We start from the raw sequence: 19720 nt of genomic DNA, 5'->3' as shown, positions 1-19720 counted from the left end.
GCAAGTAACACGTGACGAAATAGAGACGGGGCGGTTGTCACGAAGTGGCCCCTTCTTTGTGTGAAACCACAGTGGTGCCGCTGGCCCCGGGTGGGGTCGGTGTAAAGGAAGGGAGAATTTTCCGTCTTCTGTCAAACAGCCCTTGACGGGCTCGCGATGACTTTTCTCTTCATCCCAGCCCTGAGGACTTGGTCACCAAAAACCGGGACCCCTTCCCGAGGTGCAGAGAGCTGGTCCTTACAGACAGGGAAACTGCTTCCTCAAAAATAAATACAGAAGTGACTCCAGACGGTGCTCCATCACGGCCGACGTGGTAGAGTATTTCTGGATGTAGAAAGGAGCTCCACTCTAGAAGGATGAGCAAGTGGGAATAACCAAGAAAACGTTGAAAGGGGACTTGAGAGGATGAGTGTGGAACAGGTATTGAAGGGTAACGTAACAGTCCACGTTCAGAAAGCCCCCTGGTACTGGCTCACAGACAGACCGAAATCTCTACTAGGGTTTTGCCTGTGATAAAGGTGGCATTTCAAAGCAACGGGACAGGAGAGACCATTACGTCAACTGGGTCAGTGTGCACACCCAGCCGCATCCTGGGGCGCATCTGTAGCCTGTGAGACAGACTCGAGCAGGCACGGTAGAAGTCCTTGCAGATCACGGAGAGCAGCGGGGACACGGTCGTAGGACGCTGGGCCAGGACGTAGCGGGCTGCTCGGGAAGAGGTGCAGTATTTACCCGGTCGGTTTGCGGGAAGTGTTCACTAGCAGAGTCAGCAGGGAACTGGAAGCCGGGACGATCGTGGCCGGTCGCTTTCCCACGCGTGCGGCTGGCAGCATTCTGGTGAAGCTCTGTGCCGAGGCAGCGGGGGGGCTCTGGGAAGGGCTGCTGCCCTAGCCCCGGGGGAGCCGGAGCTGGGCGACCCTGCCGAAGGGTCGTCAGCCGAGTGCGACCCCAGGACCACAGCCTTTGAGAGCAGGTAGCATCGTGCCTTTGCGCAGGCGGTGACCCCAATCACGGGCGTGTGCGAGCAGCCCGGAAGCCCCGACAGCGGGTAATCAACGGGACGGAGTCTGCTCTGCACTCATCGTTTCTCACGGCGGAGGTGGTAGAGTGTTTCTGGATGTAGAAAGAAGCTCCGCCCGAAGCCACCGAGTAAATCAGGCCACGCGACCCTGCGTACAAGAGATTGCGCGTCTGCCCTGTGCACCCACACCCACACACATCTGGAAGAACACCTCCTAATCTTAAACCGACTCCAGAGGGTAGAATTGTGGTTTCTTGAAAACAGCCTTCTTTTTACTTCACGCTCTCACCTGATTTTCCTACAAAAGCACATGTTGTTTACATTTCATTCTTCTCTCTCTTTTTTTTTTTTTTAAATTGAGAGAGGGATAGAGAGCATGAGCAGGGAGGGACGGAGGGAAAGAAAGATCCCAAGCAGGCTCCACACTCAGCATGGAGCCCAGCGTGGGGCTCGATCCCACGACCCTGGGCTCATAACCTGAGCCGAAATCAGGAGTTGCCCACTCAACCGACTGAGCCACCCAGGCGCCCCTACGTTTCATTCTTTTCATAATTTAAAAAAAAAATTTTTTTAATGTTTATTTATTATTGAGAGACAGAGCATGAGCATGAGCATAGGAGAGGCAGAGAGAGGAGGAGACACAGAATACGAAGCAGGCTCCAGGCCCTGCGCTGTCAGCACAGAGCACGACGTGGGGCTCGGACCCACAAACCATGAGATCGTGACCCGAGTCGAAGTTGGATGCTTAACCGACTGAGCCGCCCAGGTGCCCCAACATAATTTTTTTTTAAGTAATGGGAATTAAAATTACCCAGTTTAAAAAATACCCTTCTCAGTCTGTTAACAACAGTTTATTCTTCACACACTGGTTCAGTCCCAAGCCCACAGAACAACTGACTTGTATTTTGTGCGCAGCCGCACCATCAGCGTGCATTTTCCTGCTCCTGGGGCACTTGTCTGCCCCTCCCCCGGGGTTCCCGCCCCCTCCCGCCGGGCACAGACAAGTCGGCTTGGGGCACAAAGGCCTTGAGCCGCTGGGTCCCGGGTGCAGTTATTCCAGCACTCTTCCAGATGCCCGAAACCCAAAACCAGCCATCAGTTTTATATTCCCATCTCTTTAAAAAAAAAAAAAATTTTTTTTAACGTTTGTATATTTTTGAGAGAGAGAGACCATGTGAGCTGGGGAGGGGCAGAAAGAGAGGGAGACACAGAGTCTAAAGCAGGCTCCAGGCTCTGAGCTGCCCACACACAGTCCAACGCGGGGCTCGAACCCAGGAACCATGAGATCGTGACCTGAGCTGAAGCTGGGCGCCTAACCGGCGAAGCCACCCAGGCGCCCTGTATTCCCATCTTCTGAGAAACTCTTCATGTGTTAACGTAGCTGATGCTCCTGCTTTCTACAAACGAAATCGCTTTTTGTTTTTCAAATGAATTGTAATTTATTTATTTTTACTAGGCTTGTTATGTTTTGTTTTTTTAATATGAAATTTATTGTCAAATTGGTTTCCATACAACACAAAAATAGGGAACGCTTCACGAATTTGCGTGTCATGTAATTGTTGGTAGCAGTCATTTGCTTTTGATGTTTGTTTGAGAGACAGAGTGTGAGCAGGGGAGGGGGGGAGAGAGAGGGAGACAGAATCCCAAGCAGGCTCCACACTGTCAGGGCAGAGCCTGATGCGGGGCTCAATCCCGTGAACCCTGAGATCCTGCCCTGAACTGAAATCAAGAGTCAGACGCTTAACCCACTGAGCCACCCGGGAGTCCCAAGAATTGTCCTTTTTTTTTTTTCAAAGTGCTTTCTTTTCACTTGATTTGATGATAATTTTGCTTAGCTACTTAGCATGTAAGGGAAAGATTCCAAAGACCGATCTCCATTGCCGGTTATTCCAGTAGTGATGGCTTCCTGAACTGAGTGGCAATTGGAATACAGATGAAGAGCCAAGTAGACTTGACCTCGTTTAGGTGTGTTGTGGTATCGAGAGGAGTAACGTCACTCTGTTGCAAAAGGACCAGGTACCCGACTTGTGGGGCCCAGTGTGGAAATGGAACTGTGGGGTCCCTTGTTCAAATACTAGTAGGAATTGCAGGATGGCAACAGCAGAACATTAAACCAGGCGTGAGCCCCCCTCCCCTTTTTTAAATAAGGGTATTTATTATTTTGAGAGAGGGAGAAAGAGCACAAGCGGGGTAGGGACAGAGACGAGAGGGAGAACCCCAAGCAGCCTCTGTCATCAGTGCAGAGCCGGACACGGGGCTCAGACCCATCAACCGTGAGACCATGACCTGAGTGGAGATCAAGAGTCTGATGCTTAACCGACGGAGCCCCCCACGCACACCGAAGGTTTCTTGGGAAACTCTGGCCCCTCCTCAGGGGCCCCCGTGTGTCGGGGTTTGCTGCCTGAGGGTGACGGGCCGTGTGGCCTCGGCAGCCTGTGAATGTCGGTCCCGGAAGCCTTTGACCCCTCTGTGAGAGGCTGCTGTCGCCTGACATCCCGCGTTCACGACGCCTGCTCTGTTTCTCCTCCCGCGTGTAGAAATTCATCGAGTTTGAAGATGCCCTGGAACAGGAGAAGAAGGAGCTGCAAATCCAGGTGGAACATTATGAGTTTCAGACCCGCCAGCTGGAACTGAAGGCCAAGAACTACGCGGATCAGAGTAAGTGGCCCGCCAGAGGGGGACCGGCATTTGAATGTGTCTGTTGTTCCCAGGCTGACCCCAGCTGGGAAGGATGTTGAGAGCCTTTGATGAAAGGAGAGCGAGGGAGCCCGGGACAGCCATATTCTACCCGCACTGTCACTCGCCCTACCCTTTGTCTTACCTCTTTACGCTGCCACGCATTTCCCGTAATCGGCCTCCGATTCCTTGTGGAAATAAGTAAACGAGGCTCCTTTGATGACAAAGCATTTTGGCTTCAGGCTGCAGTCCGAGCCAGACTGGGCCAGCGTGCCATCCCGTGTGACCCCTTGGGTTACAGCTCCCGTGCGGTGCGGGCCCCTGTCTGCGTGGCACCGAGGGGACGCCACTGTTGGGTGGTCGGGAGGCCAGGCCTGCTGAGGGAGCCCGCCGGCGTGGCCCTGCCTGGGGGTGCCGGGCTGGCCGGGGGCCTGCAGGATCACTGTGTCCCCTGCATGCAGGGGCAATGGAGTGCTTTTGGATGAGGGTTGTTATAAGAAGCGTTGTTTCGGTTTTCACAAGTCTTTGTTTAAAAGTCGACGTTATGGTGACCCATGAGTAGAAGTTTTCGTGACGGAGAAAGGACACAGCTGAAGTTTGAACAAAGGGCCACAGGCGGAAGGTGTCCTGGCTGCACGCTTGCTCGGGTGGTGGGGCACAGGTGCAGGGTGCCTGGCTGCCTCGTGAGCTCTCCAGCAGGCCTGTGGGGCACTCAGGTGACTTCCCTGCATTTCGTGGCCAGAGTAGGCCCTTGCTGAGGGACAGGGATTGTCAACTTAGGGGGAACCCCCATGCCCGGAGGTGGCAGGTCACGGCGTGGTCTTTGCAGCCTTTGGTACGTGTAAGGGACACTTGTGTGTCCCGTCCCACATTTCAGATGTCTTTTGCTCTTTGCCTCGGCACGGAGGCTACTCACGTATGAATTCTGCCCCCTTGTACAAGCCATTTGCTGGAGTCCTGTCTGCACCTGACTCCGTCTCGGGGGCCGCCGGCCAGCTCAGACGCAGCCAGTCGCCCGTGGCCGAGCTTCAGGCACCCTGGTTCTCCTCGTGGCAGGACTGAGCACACCAGGTGCCGCCCAGACCAGCCAGGACCTGCCTTCTGGCGGCCCCGGCGTTCTCTCCTGAGGGTGGCCCTCTGCACCAGGTGTCAGTTTGTCCTGGGACCCTCTGCCCACGTGCCGAGCCCGGAGGGGAAGTGAGGGGGCGTGGAGATGTGGGTTGTGCCGTTGACACGGGGCGGCTGTGTTTTCTAGTTTCCCGCTTGGAGGAGAGAGAGTCCGAGATGAAGAAGGAGTACAACGCCCTGCACCAGCGACACACCGAGGTGGGTGCCCGCCCGCGGCCCGGCAGCCGTGCGAGGCTTCTGGCCTTTACTTCCGGTTTCTCCTGCCCCAGCCGGAAAGCGGTTAGCCACGTGCTGGCCAGACTCCCTTTCGCGAGCGTCGTTTTTACTGCTGTCGGAGCACAGCGGGCCTGGAAAGTACCACAGTTAGAGGAGGGGACAGGGGCCGGGGTCAGTGGGAATGACTCACATGGCATCCTCCTCCTCCACAGATGATCCAGACCTACGTAGAACATATCGAGAGGTCCAAGATGCAGCAGGTTGGGGAAACAGCCAAACCGAGGGCAGCCTGCCTGGGAGGAGGTAAGGCGGGAAGATGGAGGTGGCAGCCTCTCTGGTTCCCTCATCCCCGAGGTGCCTGGGCCGGGAGGGCAGGGGGCGCTCTGGAGAGCTGCTTCTCCCTGACTCGGGTTCCTGGCGGGGGTGCGTGGCTGGAGCAGGAACCTGCCCCGCCCGTGCCCCGGGCGCCCGAGCCGGTCCGGGGGAACGGGGTGGCCCTCCTGCTGGCCATGTGCGGTTACAAAGGCCCTGGGATAATGGGGTGGCCGTTCCTGATCATCTCAGGGCCTTGTTTCTGGACCCACCTACTCACTAAAACTTGCCTGTGGCCTCCCATCGACACTCGTGGGGCTTCTGGGGTCACGCACAGACAGGTGCAGAGACGCCCAGAGCGTGGAGGCGGGCGGGGCGGTGCAGTGTTGTGCGGGACGCCCGGACCAGGGCCGCTCAGGGACGTTGGAAGCCCAGCCCTGGCCCCTGTCCTGGAGCAGCCTCTTCCACACCCCATTTTCTCCTTTGTAAAACATAGCAAGTGGAATCTCCCAGGAGGAGTCAGGAACGAAGGTTCTGATCTCTGTGAGGCGTGTGTGTCTCATTCGCTAATCCAGGTCTCCGTGACTGTGGGCCTTAACTACCTCGAATCACGAGCACTGATGCGTGGGTGGGGAAGAGGCCTAGACAGCCTGGTGACCGCCGCGTGGAGCCACATTCTTACTGCAGGCCAGGGTGGCACCAGCAGATCCAGAGGCCCTTGCTGGTCTGAGTCCAGGAGCTCCGCTGGTTTTATTTGAGGGGTGGAGAGAGGCCTGCCGAGGCCAGCTGCTTTCTCCCCCCTCTGTGCCCTTCAGTCGGGATAAGGCCCAAAGGAGCGGACTGTCAGCGAACTTCTCGAGGGTGTCGGCAACTTGAGGGAGTTGGCCCGGGGAGACCCAGGTTATGGACCTGGGCCGGGTGGGCCGGGACAGAAGTCCCAAGTCTCTAGTAGGTCGGAGGAGGGGCCGGAGGTTGGAATCCCAGGTCCCCCGGATCGAGCTTGGTGATGGGTCCATTTCCAGCGGTGGCCCGTCATTCCTGCAGGCCAAGGCCTCAAGTCATGGTCACGTCGCATGAAGCCCTTGCTGGCTGCGAAAGCTTTCTCTGTGCCCGCCTCTTCGATGGGTCACGCCGCAGACGGGAGGGCTCAGGCCCTGCCGCTGTGACCGTTGCCGACCACGGTCTTTACCAGCGGGCAGAGCTGTTGTATCCTGTGCTAGAGGCGTCTGACTTGAAAACAGAAACACTGAGCACGCGTGTGAAGAAGGCCTAGCAGGACCTAGGAAAGGAGGTGCAGGGACGGTCAGCCTGTTTTTCACAGCCCCCCTGCTTCTCGCGGGGAGCGGGGGCGCCGGCCCTTGAGGACGCTTCCCTGCAGTGAATTCTCACTCCCTAGGGAGGTGTCACACGCTGTGCTGTTCGTTAGCTGAGTCAGCACCAGGTAGTGAGGGCATACGGACCGAACGGTTTGAGTGACAGAACTCTGTAGGTATCGTTTCTGGGTCACAGATGTCTGAAGGTGGGATATAGCGATCTCGCAAGCTACTGGTTCACGGCTGAGATTTTCTCTTGAGTGCACCGTGAGGTCCTCACTCCTGCACTCAGAGGTGCCGGGAAGATTTCTGAGCAGCTGCACTTGAATGCTAACCTGGGGCAGGGGTCTTTGTGTTGTTTTCTGTGGGGAGTTGGTCAGGGCAGTCTGGGCTGGGGCTGAAGCAGCTGGGCGGTTTGGGCATCTCTGATGAGCACTGGGCTCGTGGCCAGTTCCTGAGAGCTGCAGCATTCCAGAACCTTCAGGCTGTTTCCCTGCCAGCCTCCTTTAGGACAAGAGCACCTCAAAGGTCACAAAGGAGAGAGCCCAGGGAGAAGGGCCCAGTTTTCCCAGAAACCGGGAAGGTGTGACTTCTGAATTCAGGACTCGGAGGCCATGAGCGTGCAGGGTTCTACGAGGGGTCAGCACGCTGGGCCCCAGGGATGCGCAGAACCTCGGGATGACGCAGGCTCAGCAAAAAGCAGAAGCTTCGCAAGTTACAAAGCCGGGCACCGAACATCCTGGCCGTCACCGGGGGCCGGGTCAGGCCTCAGTTTCTTCCTGGATGTGGAAGAGGCCCCACGGTTGCAGGATGGGGTTGCTTTCCGTGGATGTCTCCGTGTGCGCTGGACGCAGGACCTGGTCTGGGAACCTGCTCTCCCGCGTGTCTTGTGGCTCCCTCGACCCTGAGCCAGTCTGGACGGAGCACGGCACCAGGCCCTCCAGTCTCCCTGGTGTCGGAGCTGGGCTCCAGCCCGTTGCGGGTGCCACCCTTCTGCTGGTCAAGACTCAAACTCGAGAGGGGCCGGCTCACAGGGTCCCGTCTAGGGTCCCCTCCGAGGCCCCACGGCCGTTCGTGGAAGCTCTGTGCGCTGTCCTCCCTCCGGGCCCCAGGATGGTCATAAGCAGCCCCACAACCTGTTCACAAGGAACGGGTGTCTTCCGTTCAGCCGACAGTCCACCTCCTGTTGGTGTAGACCGTACCGCCCTCGGTGGGGGGGAGGGGGGACTCTGGCAAGAGCCCACAGGAGCCCCTTCTTTTGTAACACGGACCTGGCGGCTGTCCAGGAGAGGGAGGGGCTCTGGTGCGGATATCCGCCGAGCCTCTTCTCCCTGATTTGATCCTACTAGAAGGGAACCCCACGGTCGAGGGGTATGTAGTCACCATGGTCTCTAGGCCGTCAGCAGTCCGTTAACAGACCTTCCTGAGCCAGAGCCCCTCCCGTGTGAGAGAGTCCTACTCGCAGGAAGAACGCGCCTGAGCTGTCAGCCGACACCTCCTTGGATATGGTCGGCCTCTGCCGGCTCCCTCTGGCCACGAAGAGGAAGGTGCTCCTGCCTGGTGATGGCCGGAGCGGCACTTGTCTGGGTGGGGGGTGGAGGGGGTTGCTGTGGGTCTGCACGGCCGCCATCGCCCTGCTAGCCGGCCCCTCGGCGTTGAACTTCCTCAGCAGCCCGCGAAACCGGCCACCTCTCCTGCATCGTGTGCCCGCAGCCCACACTCTCTGAGGGTGCACTGTGCGTGTCTGACTGCCCAGGACTGTTTCCGGGTGAACAGCCTCTACCCCACGTTCCCAGAGGGACTGCAGGGGGAAACAGGAAGCATGAGCCTTCTCTTGCCGCGCTACTGCACCTGGGGGCCCGGGGAGGCCCCTCCCCCCCACCATCCTGACCTGCTTCTCCAGGGTGTCCCCCTCCTGGCGCAGCTCTTTGGGGACAGATGTACGTCTGCCCCAGCTTCCGAGTTCAGACTCTCTGGCCCCTCCTGGAGGCCACCGGTGCCGGGAGCCACCGATCGCTGCAAAACCTTCACCGGCGTTTTCTTCACTCTTGGCTTGGTCTTCTTGGTCTGTGTGTCTTTAGAGACGCGGGTTAGCGTACGTGTGACGCGTGCTCCGTCCCCACGTGCCCACATGTGCCGGACGGCACTCGCCCTCCGCCCTGTGCAGAGTATGTGTGCAACCTGTTCGCCTGCACAGGCCCCGCTTGGGGCCTCTCGGTGAAGCGGAGAGGGTCACGTGTCTGTGTTGTGTGTCTGTCGCGTGCAGATGTCTGCGTGTTTCCACGTGTCTGTTCCTGTGGAGGGAAGTCCAGAGTGGGGTGCCTGGCCGTTGGCCCGCACCGCACACTCACCCTCCATGTGAGCACGTGTGACCTGAGCTCCTGACCTCTGCCCTCTAATACTGTCTTCTCGTCTCGCCCTCTGTGCTGTTGCCGCTGTGTGCTGGCCCTTGTCTGTCGCTGCCCTGCAGTCCTCGCCAGTCGTGGAGGAAAAGGTAAAGCCTGGGGCAGCGTCCGCGCTGTTGCGCGGAGCGCTCGGGGTGCCCTGGGGTTCGGGAGAGTCAGTCCGGCCAGTGGTTCTTAATTACAGGTGCAGGGCTGGTCCTCGCCCTGCTCTTCGCAGCGGTGTTACCGATCATGGAGTCTGGATGTGGCGCTCGGAGGCCATGGAGAGGCGGCAGTGGGCTGGGCCCGGGTTCCCGAGCCAGCCCCAGACTAGGTGGTGGTGCAGGGGCCCTGCCCAGCAAGCATCCACCTTGTTGTCAGATGAGACCTTGGGTCTGCCGCGCTGGACCCGGCCGGGCAGGGCTGGAGATGTGTGCTCTGGTGTCACACGGTCCTGGACTCACAGTCGCTCCCAGTACTGGGCCCAGAGCCCACTGTGTGACCGTGACCCTTGCGGGCAGCTTGACCTCTGCAGGCGGTGTGACTCCCTAGGGCTGCGGCTTCTGAAGTGGCCAAGCTTTGGACGGGTCTGGGCCGCAGGTGGGCAGTGCCCAGCAAGTGCCCAGGGGACTGTGGACCCGGCTGCCCGTGGCTATGTGAGGAGCAGAGAGAGGAGATGATGTTGGGTCCCCGGGGAGGACTCCATTGCAAGAGAGCAGCCTGACTGCTCACGAGGCACGTCTGTGCACAGAGCCATGGAAGTGGGGGACACGTGTCCTCCGAGGCGGGATGCTTACACGCTGCCCTCCACCTGGGGCCCAGGGACCCACTCTGCATCTCTCCGGAGGTGGAGCCAGGCCTGAGGAGAGGGATCCCCGCGTTGGCCCCGGGGGCCCGAGGGGGAAGAGCAGGCGATGGGCCTTCCTCGGAGCCTGGCCGCTGTGGCCTGAGACCAGGCCCCTCCTCTGGGGATGTGCTGACCGTGTGGCGGCCACTGCCTTCCCAGACACCTGGGCGTGGCAGGGGGGCGTGACGGGCTGCTGGCGGGAGGCAGCCTGAGCACCGGCTGAGCCTCAGGCTTACTGAGGTTTTGATGGACCTGCAGGCTCAGAGCTTGCTAACCTGATGTCTTTCTTAAGATCTGAGTCTCTAGCTCTCACGTGAGCAGCTGAGACACGCCTGAGAACGCATCCTCTGTCACGGGTGACGAGGGCTGCGTGAGGCCCCTAAGGTCATCCACGGGAAACCAGCTTCCTGAGAGGCCCTGAAGGGTGCAGCCCCCGGGAGCACACCACTCCTCTGGTTCTGTCCCTGCCGCAGACTGACTCTGGGACGGCACAGCCAGGTCTCAGCGGGTCCAGGGGAGGCAGCGTCTTGCTGAATAGGACACACGAGCCGGCCTCAAAGGGGACGAAGCAGGACTCCAACTCAGACCCCGTGTTTTTTCTCCTTCATCCTGGCCGCGGCCAGAGAGCCCTCCCCCTTCCCGGGGCCAGGCCTCACGAAGCCCCTGCCCGGCTGCAGCAAGTTCACATCAGGGGTGACGGCCTCACGTCTCCTCTCTGTCACCTGCACCCTCCGAGCACCGCAGGAAGCTGCCGGTCTTCTCTCTCCAGAACAGTCCAGCCTCTGGACCTGGCCATTGGGGAACTCTGCAGAAGCCCCCCGCCACTCCTCCCACCACACTCTCTGGGGGTCAGGCTCCAAGCGTGAGATGCTGTGGTGCGGGGGCTTTAATTCTTGGCCCGAACAGTTTCGGGCAGCACGGGCTATCGAGTGGACCACCTTCTCCCGGGTGTGGTGTGTCCGCCCCGGGGCAGGGCATGCATGGGCCGGCCTGGGCTATGTGCCACCCAGGATCCAATCAGAAGCCCCCGATGGAATGTCCCCTGGGGACTGAACTTGGCAGGCAGCTTTGGGCTTCATCCTGGCTTCATCCCTGTCTCCTGGCACACCTTTAAAAGAACTCCCCTCTGGGGTCTTTGCTCCATGATGACCAGGAAGAACTGCGTGGAGTGGGAGAAAGGGGCCCCCTCGGGCTGTCAAGGACACCGACACCCAACAGGAGGACGGAGCCCCTCTTCACTCTGCACACGTCGGTTCTGACGTTTTGCAGTGAGATCTCGTGAAGGAACAGTGGAGCAGGGTGGGGGACAGGGAGCAAAGTACAGAGCGAAGAGGTCGATGATCCCTTCTGTCTGGCCCCAGGACACAGACGCAGGGCCGACAGCAACAAGCAGGCACGCTGCGCCACCTATAGGAAAGGCCGCCATCGTAAAGTCTCCCCCCGGGAGCGCTCTGTGCGGCCACGTTGCCAGGGGGCCTGCTGCTGGCTCCCCCGTGGGACTTCTTAGTGCACATAGCGGGTGTAAGACCGAAATCACCAAACGTGAGTCACGGTGAAACAAGGAAGTATCACACAGGCCCGCAGGACACCCCGGGTTCCCCTGAACATGGAACCGCGTTTGGTTCCAGAGGAGCTCAGGGGGCAGGCGGCCCCTGTGCCCCCACCCAGGACCCCGCTCCCTCAGAGCAGGCCCCTGCGTGTCCAGAGCGAGTCCCGTTCTCGAGTGGTGAGCCACCTCTAACGTGCGCTTCCTTCCTTTCTCCCTCACGTTTCAGCAGGAAGGAGCGCCCCACCTCTCTGAACGTCTTCCCCCTGGCCGACGGCATGGTACGTGCACAGATGGGGGGCAAGCTCGTGCCTGCGGGGGACCACTGGCACCTGAGTGACCTCGGCCAGCTGCAGTTGAGCTCCAGCTACCAGGTTTTGTAGCCGTGCCGTGGAGTGAGGGTCCCCCCGCCTCCTCTCCCCCGTCCCGTCCCCCCATCGTCCCATGCTCATTCAGGAAGCTGTGTTGCGGCCAACCCTTTGCAGCTGCCCCTGGGTTCGCAGGGCCTCTCGCGGAGGGGCGTCCGAGCTGGAGAGAAGGACTGCTCTGGGGGTGTGGGCCTCAGGCCAGGGCTGAGCTGAGCCTTTGTTTGGGGGCACAAGCACGTCTGTTCCTCAACTCGCCCCAAAGTATGAGCCCCGTGGCCAGACTGGACGCCGGCCCAGAACGTGCCGTCCTCCTAGCATCTGAGGTTTGCATGCCAGTTGCGGGGAAGTCCAGGGTGAGGGGTCGGCGTCGTCTCCTCTAGACTGTCCTTACTGTGCTCCTGACTTCTGGATCTCCGAGTCTGGGGAGATGTGCAGTTATCTGGGGAGTGCACGCCTCAGCGGGGTCCCCGAGAAAGCCAGGGGCAGGGACTCATTCAGGGCCCCTGGTCACGTGCTGCCGGTTTCGGTCTGTGAGCTCAGCCTGCCCTCACCAGACAGGCTGTGGCCCCATCGCCAGGTAAGGATGCCACCCCCAGGGCTGGAGGAGGCGACCCAGGCCTGGTGCCCTTCCCGCAGAGGCTGTTGGAGGTGCCTGTGGAAGGCCAAGCCCCTGGGCCTCTGGACTGGGGCGGGCTGGCGGTTGTGGGGCCTGAACTTGTGGAGCTTCTCCCTGCCGCAGCTTGTGGCTGACTGTCCATTCGTCCCTGGGTGTCCAGCTTGACTGCTGGAGGTGGCTGCAAGCTGCCCGTTCTGTCACCAAGTGACCCCACTCGCTTTCGCTTTTGCTGCAGACACTGAGCATGTCTCTGCGACCTTTGACCTGGGTGCCGGCCCACCTGTTAATGGACCTGCCCGTGTGGGGGGTGGGGCAGAAGGGCAGGGGCCTGGGGGGCCAGGTGCGCCCCCCCCCGGCAGAGCCTGGCTATACCACTGGAGGTGACGGCTCATGCGGGGTGGCCGGGGGAGGTGGCCGCGGGGGTTGCGGGGCCGCTGAGCCCCGCCTCTTGCCCGCACCCCCACCAGCTTTCTTCCTGCGTCTCTTTCTGCCGCTGCGACGTCCAAAGTAGCTTTACTCTTCATCACCGTGTTTTCTGTTTCAGTTCGTATATGTGTTTTATTTGCCTTTTTTTAATTACATTTAAGTTCTTTTTATTTTGTGTTCTAGGTTTTAAGGTCTTTCTAATTTCTTAATTTTTTTTGTTGTTTTTTTGTTCTGTTTTTTGTTTTTATGTGCTGTATTTTCAGTGTTTTAACCAAACAGTTGTGGCTACTCATGGTGAGGAATGACCGCTAAGAGTTTGGGTTCTTTGCATTTGGAGGTCACTGCCACACGTTGATGGTTTAGGAGGTTGAGAGGTTTGCCGTTAGGTAAGTGGTGGCCAGGGGAGCGTCCTGCGGGTAGGCGGCGGCCTGTAGGCTCAGGGAGAGCCAGGGGCTGGGGGAGGCCTGGCTGCGCCGCACGGTTCCCCTCGGTGACTTTGGGGGCGAGGAGGCCTGCTGCAGACCCGCAGACACCGGCTGGTGGGGCACAGACAGGCCACCGGATGTGGCCGTTGAGGAGGCGGCCCAGAAAACGTGTGGTCCAGAGAGGTGTGGACTCGAATGCCGGCCTCCCTCCGCCCTCTCGGACTTCCCCGTGCCTCGGGTCCCCTGCGGCCGTCTCTCGAGTGCTGGCCTGGGGCTCCGTGCAGCAGAGGGCCCCTGCCCGCGGGAGGCCTGGGAGCCTGTGTCGTGTGGGGCGGACAGACCACTGGGGCAGCTCCATCACAGAGGCTGTCAGTGTGCCTCGTGTCACAAAGAGGATTTTTCCTTCTCACACCGGCCTTAGGCGGTAGAACCCAAATAGAAAATACTTGGATGGGGTGCCCCCAGGGAGACAGGACCTGTCACGAGGGGCCTGTGGCCTCAGCACATTAATAATCCGGGCCCGTTGTTCTTGGCTGTGGGGGTCGTCCTGTGGCCTGCAGGATAGTGAGCGGACCCCCGCCTCCACCCACTGGACCCCAGGAGCACCTACCCGTCCCCAGTTGTGAGAGCCACGGGTGTTCCCACACATCGGCACACATCCCCGCGGACCTGGCCGCCGGGTCGAGGAGGGTGTCGATTTGGATTCCAGGCAGATGCGTCCCCGCAGCCTGTTAGATGAAGCCGGAGGTCACCACCCCAGGCCCTGGCCTGACACTGACCACGCGGGTCAGGAAAAGGCGGGTCTCAGAGGTCCTCAACCAGCTCTGCCTCCCGGTCACCTAGAGGCAGCCACGGGAGCCTGGTCAGGCCTTCCTAGTTGCAGGCGGGTGTGGGTGGGTCCCAGCGTGTGTCCAGCTTTGTGGAGAAGGCCACGCACCCCTGCCGTCAGCTCCTTCCCCTCAGCGCCCCCAGAAGCACCCCTTCTGGAGACACCGTGTGAGCCACTGCCGCTGGCGACTGGGGTGTGCACCGGGAGCTGGGCCCCGCAAGAGGGTGGTGATAGGGCCTGGGGGTGCTGCCGGCAGGTTCTGGCGCGCCCACCGAGGACCGGGTTGGGGGTGAGTCACGGTTGTCGGTGTGCGTAGCCGCGTGGGGCCAGGTTATGGATCTTGTCAGGAGCTTCAGGAGGAAAGACCGGGAGAGGAGCGGGCTGGTTTCCTGCGTCATACTTCCTCAAGTAGAGCGTGTTCGCGGCAGGAGGCTCTCACGGTCAGCGGCTGAGGGCGCATTTTAATGGTCGGTCTCTGTCCGCTCCGGGAATGTTTTGAGGGTGACCCGTTCCGTGGAAGGAGAGTCACAGTTTGTTGGCATTTGTGTAGACGTGTAGGTGCTTGAGCCGTGGGGGCCGAGAATTCCACATTCCCTCTAGTCTCTGCGTTCGTTCGGGAGGTCTGTGCCCCTCCCAGCCCCTGGCTGCGGCCAGCACTGGGAGCGGGAGATGGAGTGGGGGGCGGGAGGCGGGAGACGGGGCCGGCCGGCCGCAGCACCCGTAGCTTGATCCGAAGGCATGCTCAGCCTCCTCCCAGGCCCCGGAGAGCCCTCCGCCCCGCCCTGAGCCACAACTTGTTTCCGACCCCCGCCCCCCCCCCCCCCCCCCCCCCCCCCCCCCCCCCCCCCCCCCGCTGGCTGCAAAGGGTTGCTTGTCATGTTCACGTAGCTTCATGTCCATCACACGCGGCATCGGCGGGCTGTTCCCGGGAGCGTGCAGGCTAAAAGCCCCGATGTGCAGCATTTAAATAAGGTGGCAGCAGCCTCTGCAAAGTGGGAGGAGTGGCTGGGTGAACCAAGGGACCGGGCCCGAGGAGCTGGCCCGACAGGAGAGCAGGGGTCCTCCTGTCCCTCCCGGTCCCGGCACAGAGCGCCGTGTGACCGTGGCCGAGGGAGCCCAGCACGGGGCCCCGTGGAGGTGGCCAAGGCCCCTGCTGGCCCTGCACGGCGTGCCCGGCCGTACCCAGAGCCTGGGGGCGTGGTGGCCCACATGACGAGCTTCTCCCTTCCCTGTGTTCGGCCCTAGTGTCCGCAGGACGAGATGTCCGAGTCGGGCCAGTCTTCCGCGGCTGCCACGCCCAGCACCACGGGCACCAAGTCCAACACGCCCACGTCCTCCGTGCCCTCGGCGGCGGTGACGCCGCTCAACGAGAGCCTGCAGCCGCTGGGGGACTACGGCGCCAGCACAAAGAGCAGCAAGCGGGCTCGGGAGAAGCGCAACAGCCGCAACATGGAGGTCCAGGTCACACAGGAGATGCGGAACGTCAGCATAGGTGCCTCGGCCGCCCGCGTGCTCCCGGGCGGCGCCCCCCCCCCCCCCCCCATCCTGCCGTCCCTTCTGGCTACCGCTTTTAGCTCGGGTGCCAGCACAGACAGCGCAGACATTCGTGGGCTCCCCGGCCACGGAGCCAGAAGTGAGCGATCAGGGTGGCGGGCTGGCTCCCCGCGAGGCCTCTGCCGGGCGTGCAGGCAGCCGTCGCCTCCCAGTGTCCTCGTGGGGTCGTCCCTTCCTCTTAGGACACGGTCAGATGAGACCAGGGCCTGCCCATGTGGCCTTCACCTCTTCAGAGTCCCCATCTGCAGATGCAGTCACATGCAGGGGTTCTGGGGGCTGTGGCTTCAGCGTGTGGACTCAGGGGGCAACCCGGCTTCTGACGGTACACTGCCATCACCCAGCAGACGCACTCACTAGAGGAGGGACAGGAGGAGAGACAGGGCTTTGGGTCTGGTCGTTGGAGGTCATGAAAAGGAGACCCGGTTCTGATGAAGGGGCCCCACGTGGCCGCCGGCGAGGAGGAAGCCCTTTCCTGACGGTCCCTGCCTGGCGGGGGTCTAGTGTGGGGTCTCCAGATACGGGGCCAGAGGGCAGGCGCCCCCCCTAACCCTGGGGTTCCTGTGTGTCCCCCCCACCCCTCAGGCATGGGCAGCAGTGACGAGTGGTCTGACGTTCAAGACATTATCGACTCCACCCCGGAGCTGGACATGAGTCGGGAGCCCCGTCTCGATCGCACGGGCAACAGGTACTCACTGAGCCCTGGGGCCGGGTGGGCTCAGCGTTCACTGTGGAGGTGGGGCCTTTGGCGAAGGTGCCCCCTGCAGCCTCTTGCACAGGCAGCGCTGGCATTGAGCGGCCCCTCGGGCGGTGTTGGAGAGCCCCCTCCCCCAGCCCAGAACGCTGCCCACTCACCCTGCCCTCCCCCGGCTGCATGTCCTCACAGCCCAACCCAGGGGATCGTGAACAAGGCTTTTGGCATCAACACTGACTCCCTGTACCACGAACTGTCGACCGCGGGGTCGGAGGTCATCGGGGACGTGGATGAAGGAGCGGACCTGCTAGGTAAACTCAGGCCACCCCCGTGACCCCAGGGCCTCGGGCTTGCTGCCGTTGCTTTTGTTCGTAATGAAAGCAAAGTCTTTGTCAGCTGCAACCTAGGGGTTTCTTTCACAGTTTTGTCGAGATACATTTCACATTCCATAAAAGGTATCCCCTTAAAGGATAAAGTTCAGTGGGTTTCAGGGTGCTCACAGAGCTGTGTTACTGCCTAATTTTAGAGCGTTCCATCACCCTGAAAACTGTGCCCGTGCCTAGGCGGTGCACTTTTTAGCAATTGTGCTCCTCGCAGAAAATGCCCAGACAGGGTCGCTGCCCATCTGCAAGCCCTCGGCACCGTGGTCGCCTCCAGAGCTCCCTGCACCTGGGTCAGAAATGGGTGCAGAGACACTTCCCCGTGTGGACTCCGTCCGGGGCCTGCTTCCTGTCCTGGGGTGGGCGTGAGGCATGTAGACGCCGTGTATGCAGCCGAGCACTGCCCTCGGGGTCCGGGGCCAGGTGGGAAATCGGATCCTTGCAGTGGCACGCCTCACCCCCCCACCCCCCCGCCAGCTCCTGCCCCCGCTGACCTCGTCCCCTGAAGGCCTGCTGCAGGACCAGAGCTCTCGGTCCCTTCCTCCCAGCAAGGCAACCTCCGGGGCAGAGGGCGACCGTGTTGTGGGGGATCAGTGGCTCTGGCTTGTCCTCTCCTCCCCACGCCGGCTTCTGTGGAGGGATGGTACCCCCAGCTCTCATGGCTTAGGAGGGGGCAGCCAGTCGGCGGTGCCACTTCAGCCCAGAAATCCGTGAGGCCGCCTGCAGGCCCTGTGGCCCGGGTTTGGTCACGTGCTGCCCAAGGAGGTGGAGCTGCCTCACGTGGATGAGGTTGGTTTTGTTTTTTAATGTTTATTTATTTTGAGAGAGAGAGAGTGGGAGAGGGGCAGAGAGAGAGGCAGAGACAGAGAATCCTAAGCAGCCTCTGCACTGTCAGCCAAGAGTCTGACAAAGGGGCTCGAACCCACGAGATCATGACCTGAGCTGAAAACAGGAGCCGGACGCTCAACCGACTGAGCCGCCCAGGCGCCCCTTGCGTCGAAGAGTTCTACTTGCCACCAGTGTCCCTCTGCACTGGTGACCTTTGGCCATCAGGGACTTGAGGACATTTGTAGAGTGTGTCTGCCTTGGGCTCAGCTCCCCTGTGTGGACGGCAGTGTCTTCGGTGGATGGCCGGGCTTCCGGCTGCAGACGTGGCCCGGCTGGAGCCCATGAGGGAGGGCCACCAGCCGGTGGTTTCCATCTGCACAGCCTCACTCTCTTAGCTCCAGCCTTGCTGGTTGTCTCGCTCGGGCCGTGGAGGCCTCCCGGGAGCACAGCCGCCTGCGGTGAAGCCTACTTAAAAAAATAACAGAAACTGTTAACATAGAGAAAAAAGGTACTTCGAGGAAATCATTTGCAATATTCTGACACCTTTCCCTTCTCCTTTATAGAGTTCAGGTAATCCTATATACGTTCCAATTTTTATTTTTGGAAAAGTAGTACGCGTTTATAACAATATTCGCATAATACCAGAAATTGCCAATAAGAGAGTAAAAACCAGACGATCGTGACGAGTGCACCTTCCCAGGTGCCGTAGCACACACACGTACGTGGCACGTGGGGGGTTTCGGGTCATGTCTGTCCTCCCCTTTGTGGGCGATGTTACCATTTCTCTGACCTGCTACTACCCCCAGTGCGCGTCACCTTGTGGCATGAGACTGTAAATTACTCAACCCGTTCTGCCAGGGTTCTGATTTTTGCTGTTTGGATACTGCGGTCACAGATACCTATGGGCGTAAATCAGCTCGCCCCCCTGGAGACTTCTTTAAGGCGGGTTTCTAGAGGTGGGAACCTCAGCGTAGAGATGTGGGCTCCTGACACTGGCTCCACGTTGCTTTCCCAGACGTGGCTTCCGTTGGGCTCGTGCCTGGCTGTCCTTCAGACGTTGGACCTGCCAGGCCGGGAGCGGCATGGGAAGGAACTCCCGCCCCTAGAGTTTGTGCCCGGGAGCAAGGCTGTAGTGGGTGACCGGGCACACGTGTGTGTCCGCGAAGGAGCACCTTTCTGCCAGGCCCACCTTGGAGGCTGTGAGGGCGCGAGGGCCTCGTGTGTGCTGCACTCCTGAGTCTCTGATGAAAGAGGTGGCGGCCTTCTCCCTGGAAGAGCGCATAGGCACACGGCGTTCGCGTGTCCGCGACCCGGCTCCACGTTCGAGTTCCTGGCCGTGGGCAGCTCAGCTGCCCCGCGCCGTGTTTAGGGGCCGGCCGCAGGTTGGGGAGGGGACCGTAGGGGAGGCGCCCAGCCGGAGTCCCAGACCTTGTGCTTTTCAGTCTCATCTCACGACACGGTTCCAGTCATCGACACGGTCACGAGAAGAGTCACACCAGCGTTAGATGTGCGCGTCTGCCTTTAATCTGGGGTGCTGCCGCCGCCCCCATTTCATAGATGAAGAAGCTGAGCCCGGGGAAGGTGAAGTGAAGCAGCACAATGGGGACTTGAACCCAGGTCCAGCCAGAGCAGCAGGCATGACTGACCGCCCTCTGTGCTTTTCTAGGGATGGAATGTGATGGGTTTGCCCAGAGTGCACAGTCCAGTGTCTCTGAGTGAGCTCAGGGCCGTGAGGTCAGCACCCCACAGCTCTAGAGCACTGTCCCCCCCGAAGGAAGCCTGTGCCCACGCACAGTGACCCATCCGTGTCTGTGCGCTCGCCCTCCTGGGCGCTTCCTGTCACCTGGCCCTCCTCTTCCACCTGGCCTCTTTCTGTGCACAAGTGCCCGTGAGGTTTGTACGTGTTGTAGCAGGGGTCAGCGTTCCATCCTTCCCTGGCAGAGCGGTGCTCCGTGGCACAGACGGGCCCCCACCTCACGTGGCCGTTCATCCACTGCTGGCCATCGTGGCTGATGCTTCTGCTCCACATTTGGTCCCTCGTGTGGTCGTGGAGGATGACTGGAGTTGGCCGGCCTCGTCGCCGCCCGTGACTCTGGGTGGCCTGCCCGCCAGCGCGTCCCGTCATTGGTCACTGGCCGGTGGCCACCCTGGGCACCGCTC

At 60.6% G+C, this 19720-nt stretch overlaps 1 protein-coding gene across 1 annotated transcript in view; it reads left to right on the top strand.

The window, feature by feature from the left end:
- The window catches only part of MAPK8IP3 (mitogen-activated protein kinase 8 interacting protein 3), a 47493-nt gene that overhangs the window by 11666 nt on the left and 16107 nt on the right, over positions 1-19720 (top strand). The window contains 8 exon segments of the mRNA XM_042921096.1: positions 3559-3679; positions 4953-5023; positions 5254-5302; positions 5305-5344; positions 11673-11817; positions 15353-15599; positions 16244-16346; positions 16545-16663. Coding sequence (XP_042777030.1) covers positions 3559-3679; positions 4953-5023; positions 5254-5302; positions 5305-5344; positions 11673-11817; positions 15353-15599; positions 16244-16346; positions 16545-16663 — 895 coding nt within the window.

This window comes from Panthera leo, chromosome E3 (assembly GCF_018350215.1).
Source record: "Panthera leo isolate Ple1 chromosome E3, P.leo_Ple1_pat1.1, whole genome shotgun sequence".
Classification (NCBI taxonomy): Eukaryota; Metazoa; Chordata; class Mammalia; order Carnivora; family Felidae; genus Panthera; species Panthera leo.
The sequence above is the reverse complement of the archived record's forward strand: the minus strand, read 5'-3'. Positions and strand labels throughout refer to the sequence as shown.